The sequence below is a fragment of the Entamoeba nuttalli genome (assembly GCF_000257125.1).
Source record: "Entamoeba nuttalli P19 unplaced genomic scaffold asmbl_4599, whole genome shotgun sequence".
Classification (NCBI taxonomy): domain Eukaryota; phylum Evosea; order Mastigamoebida; family Endamoebidae; genus Entamoeba; species Entamoeba nuttalli.
In genome coordinates this window covers 111-5,489 of record NW_008576906.1, presented here as the reverse complement: position 1 = coordinate 5,489, position 5,379 = coordinate 111, and the positions used below count along the sequence as shown (strand labels likewise).

At 25.8% G+C, this 5,379-nt stretch overlaps 1 protein-coding gene across 1 annotated transcript; it reads right to left on the bottom strand.

The window, feature by feature from the left end:
* Nucleotides 1-209: 209 nt before the first annotated feature.
* On the bottom strand, nucleotides 210-4,320 carry ENU1_107440 (phospholipid-transporting P-type ATPase, putative; the record flags this gene model as incomplete). Its single annotated transcript, XM_008859468.1, has 3 exons — nucleotides 210-453; nucleotides 510-3,946; nucleotides 4,006-4,320. The coding sequence occupies 3 exons, from the start codon at nucleotides 4,318-4,320 to the stop codon at nucleotides 210-212; spliced, it is 3,996 nt and encodes a 1,331-aa protein (XP_008857690.1).
* Between the last annotated feature and the right edge of the window lie 1,059 nt (nucleotides 4,321-5,379).

The window sequence follows — 5,379 nt, the reverse complement described above, 5'->3', positions numbered from 1 at the left end:
TTCTTCGTCTCCCATATTTATTGAATGTTTAATTCAGTTCATTATGATCTTTAAATACTTTTTGTTTGGAGTTTATTTTTTATAAAACTCTAAAGTTCTCTCTTTTTTTATTTAGTTCAACTCTTCTTAGATTTATTAGTTCTGAATGAATAATCTTTTTATTCTTGAATTTTTATTAAAAAATAAATTAAGAATAGTAATAAAAAATGTTATTTATCACAAGAATTAACAGTAAAGGAAATATTATTTGGTTGTTGTTTCATTTCAATTTCATTGCTCTTGTTGTTTGTATCGTCAAGTGATTTTGGTTTACAAAATTCAGAAAAGTATTCATGTGCCTCAACACTTCCTTCTTGATAAATCCTTCTAGGTTTTCCATATTCTGTTAGTGGATGTTTATGAACAACTTCTTGAATAATTTGATATTGTTTAGGAGCAATAGCTCTGTTACAGCTAAATTAAATAAATATTATGTACAAATTATCTTAGAATAATATAAAAAAACAAACAAATTACGAAGTAATAATGGAGTGATTGCTAATATTACATAAAGTAAAATAAAAAGATATGTTGATGGTTGAGAAAATATAATTGAAAATGCGTTTGTTGACAAACCACGCTTTGACATTTGAGGTACAAAGGAGACAAGTAAAATACAAACAAGAGAAAGTATGAAAGATACAAAGAATCCAAGAACTAAAAAGATGTTCCAGCTTTTAATAGATAATGCCATTGTTGTTAATATTGTTAATGTTGAAGTAATACTAATTAAAATTGAGAAACAACCATATCCACCAGTTTTTCCATGTTCATCAAATACGTCATTTGTTATAATTACAGAACTTGACAGAAGATATAACATAACACTTTGATAAACAGCTAATACAAGCCAAGAAATATATGAAGTAATTGAAGTAAAATTATTTCCTTTTAAGATTTCTTTATGTGCTTCAGGATAATCTCTCGCCGAAAAGAAAGGAATATCAATTTCAAAAGCTCCAATAAAAACAGGAGGCATTGAAGTCATAATCATATTAAATAAAGTAATAATTAAATCCTCATATAAAGATTGTCCACTAAATGCATTTTGAATTCCAAACCAGAATTGCATTAAAATAAATGCAACATTCTTATAAAATGACAATTTTACAATCAAAGTATTTCTTCTAAGTGCTTGTCTTCCATGGAAATAAATTAATTTTTGTAAATGTCTAAATTTCCTAACAGCATAATCACTGGTTTGAGCAGCCTGTGTACCTTCTTTTCCAAAAATTCCAACCCCAACATCACTTTCTTTAATTAATGAAATATCATTTCCTCCATCTCCAATTCCTAGACATACTTTTCCTGTTCTATTTTTTGCATTTTTAATTATTTCCCCTTTGATAAGTGGTGTAACTCTACAACAAATAACTGCTTTTGCTCCAAGTACTATATTCCAAAAATCATCTAATTTTCCAACTGCATTATATACTCCAAAATCAAAGACAACTGAATAGTCTTCATTTAATACTCCATTTTTTAATACCTCAACACAATTATCTGTTGTCATGTGAATAACTTTTTCTTGTTGTGTTAATCCACATGTAGATCCAATGTTTATTGCTGTTTCGACTTTATCTCCAGTAATCATCCATATTCTCATTCCTCCTCTTCTTAATGATTGAATTGTTTCAGGTACTCCATCTTGTAATTTATCTTCAACAGCAGAAACTCCAAGTAATGTAAAGTCTTTTTCAATTTCACTTATGGCAGCATTTACTGCTTCATCTCTACCAACAATAAGCGATTTAGCATTATCATATTTAATCATCCATTCAATAAAAACAGAGTCAGGAATTATTTTATATCCAAGAACTAATGTTCTATATCCTTCTCTAGCAAATTTATTTACATCCATTTGAGCTTCTTTTACTTTTTCACCTGTTTTCATTAATGGTAATGTAGTCATATCAGCTCCTTTTAAATATAATACTAATGTGCCATCCCACATCCTCACTAAAATACTCATTCTTTTTCTGTTACTATCAAATGGAAAAACTGCTTGAATATCAACTTGATGTTCTTCTCCAGCTATAACTAAAAACATTGACTTTTGTGTTCTTTTAGTGAAAATATAACCATTTAGTGATGCTTCTTCACAAAGAGCAATTTCATCTGGTGATCCTGATTGAAATGTTATTTTTTTACCTTGAATATTTGAAACCGCTTCATGGCAAATAGCCATACATCGAATAAATTCATCCATCTTTTTTAATATACTTTCATTTTTATTATTTGAATTATTGTCATCTTCTGTTGAACAAAATAATATTTGGGAATTATCATCTTTCTTAGATAAACTTTGTTTTCTTGATATCTTTTCTGATGTTATCCCAGTCATTGGATGAGAAAATAATGTTAATGTTAATTTATTTGGTTTATATTGTGGATATTCATTTGATCTTTTTTTCTTTACAGTAATTAAATGGGGATTTATTTGGGAGTTTTGAGGTTGAGTAGTATTTTCATTTTCTATAGTTGAAATAGGATTTGATGTTTCATTTATAATACCTTCATTGTCTTTATTAATTAACATAATTGGAATTTGTGGTTGTGAATCTAAAGAATTTCTTGGCATATTAACACCAAAATATGAGTCATGAAAGAAACTATTTCTTCTAAAAGGCTCATTGTTTTCATTAAACTTTGTTACTGGTCTTCTTTTAATTGGTTTATTCCAAGAATCAAACGATGTTATATTTACTTCTTTATCCTCACTTTCTTCTACTAAAGTTGTTGTTCCTTTTTCTCTAAGACCATCATATGTCATACTTCTTGAAATAAATAAAGACTGTGCTGCTGTTGGTATAGCGCTTGACATAAGTGATTCAGGAATAGAAACCCCAACAAAATTATTTCCAACATCACTTTCAAATAATGTTCTTTCTGCTTTAAATTTATTTATATTTTCATTATTCATATTATATGCTATTACACCATTTCCTGTTTCTTCAAACATATACCCATCAATGGAACATTTAATAAATTTCATTTCATTTTCTGTTAATGTTCCTGTTTTATCTGAAAGAACGTATTCAACTAATCCTAATTCATCATTTAATGTCCCAGTCCAAGGCATACATCCTTTTGTTTCATTTTCTCCAATAGTGTTTAATGTATTAATTTCTAAATCCGAATCAAATGACATAAAAAGCATTTGAAACATTTTAGAGAATTCTAATGAAACGAGACATGAAACTGGTACTAAGAATGAAAACATATTTAAGAATGAAAAAAAGTGAAGAACAGTTTGTTTCCAAACATTGTCAGTATCTGGTAAATACCAATTTTCTCCTTTACGATAAATATATGAATATGTAAAATAACATACTGTTGATGCTAATATAACAATAAAATCAAATGCTAGTGCAATAGCAACAAAACGATTAAACTTACTATTAGTATGACTGAATTTAATTTTAGGTTTTGATGAATTTTTTGATAATTTAGTATCAAACCCACAATAGACAATAAATAATAATAATTTTTCTGTATTTCTAATTGTACATCCATTTGGAATAAAATTTTTTTCTGACACACTATAACTCTGTGACTCTATTTCAAATGTCCCTACAAAATGATCAAAATTTGGATCTGGTTGTGTTGTAAGAAAATCTCCTTTTAATTTACAAATATCTTCGTATGACTTATCAATAAAATGAGATGGAACTAATCTTTGTTTAAGATTACTTTCACCATCTAACTCAGATGTTTCAATAAATACAAGACCATCTTCATTTGTTGTTTGTAATGGAATACCATCAGCTGGAATTCTTGAGTTATTTGGAAGAACCAAAATATCTCCTGGATATATCTGACTTGCTTTGATTTTAATTAAATTTCCATCAGTTTGTAATTTATCATATTCTACTTTATTTAATTTTTTGTCTGCCCTAAACTTTCTCTATACTTTGTTAGAATCATTTACTATTACTTTAAATGAAGAAAAAAAATTTAACAAACAAATTCATCAAGTAACTCTCTAATACATGAAAATCCTAACATAATACATACAGGTACTATTGAAGCAACTGGACTTGCTGCTGATAACTGTGGAATACAGGATAAAATTGCAACAATTAAGAAGAATAAGTTAATGAAATATTTAAACTGATTAAATAAAAAAACTGGAATAAAACTCCACCAATAATATTTTGTTGTTTTAACAGAATTATCAGGAAATCCTTCCTTTTTATTTCTTTGATAATCAAATAAATGAATAGTCGGATATCTTAATTCAGATTTTTCAGGTTTTTTTTGTTTCACCTTAGCCGACATTGACAATGTTCTTTTTTAGTTTAAAAAAAAAATAATGAAGTTCTATCATAGACAATCAAACTAATGTTTCTCATTAATACTTATCCTTCTATCTCACTAAAACCTTTTACTGGTAATGAGAATATTTTTGTTTCTTCATTTATTGGTTACCACGTGTTTATTCTATAAACGTATTTTTAAATCAACCTTTCTTTTGTTTTCTTTTTTTGACATTAGTTTGATTCTTGAGTTTTACAACTGATTTTCAAAGTCATACTCAAAAATCTTAACGAAAAGATGTTGTTCTCTTAAAATGAATAATGGCTTTATACCAAGAAGATTAATTAATTAAATTATCTATCGTATTTAACACAATAACAGAAAGTCCTTATCAAAGAAAAAGTTATGGAAAGGTAGTAAACAAAAAGAAAAAAAAATTGTAAATAATAATGAATAACGCCAAAAACACAACATTACAATTCAAACACACTACTACCTTTTGTTTTAGATTATAGAAACTTAATCAAAATTTTACCATTAAAAATTTCTTAACTTAAAATAAATAAAAAAGTTATTCAATTGAAATTAAACTAAAACAATGTTTAGTTAACTAAAAATGAACAACTAATAGAATTAAATAAATAGTATATCTTAACAAATTAATTAGACAAATCAAACTAATTATAATATCTATCTTCACATATTTAACTGAATTTTAATTAAAAAAAGAAGTACATTATTTTTGTGTAAAAATGATTCATTCTACTTAATTAATGAAAGAATTACTACTTTTTTATTTCATCGTTTGTTGTTTTTAGAAACATTAAATTATTATTCAAATAAGTTAATCATTATACTTTTAAAACAAAAATAATATATTGGAAATGAATGATTCTTTTTAATTAATTTATTCTAATAAAACAATACCAAATTAAAAATATATCTTTAAAACTAAATAATTAAATGTAACAAATTGAAAACTAATAAAACTATAATTATAAACTATAATTAGCTCAAAATAACATTAAAAATATATTTATTTCTTTTATGACATAAATAATTCTTTATTGATGCTAATAA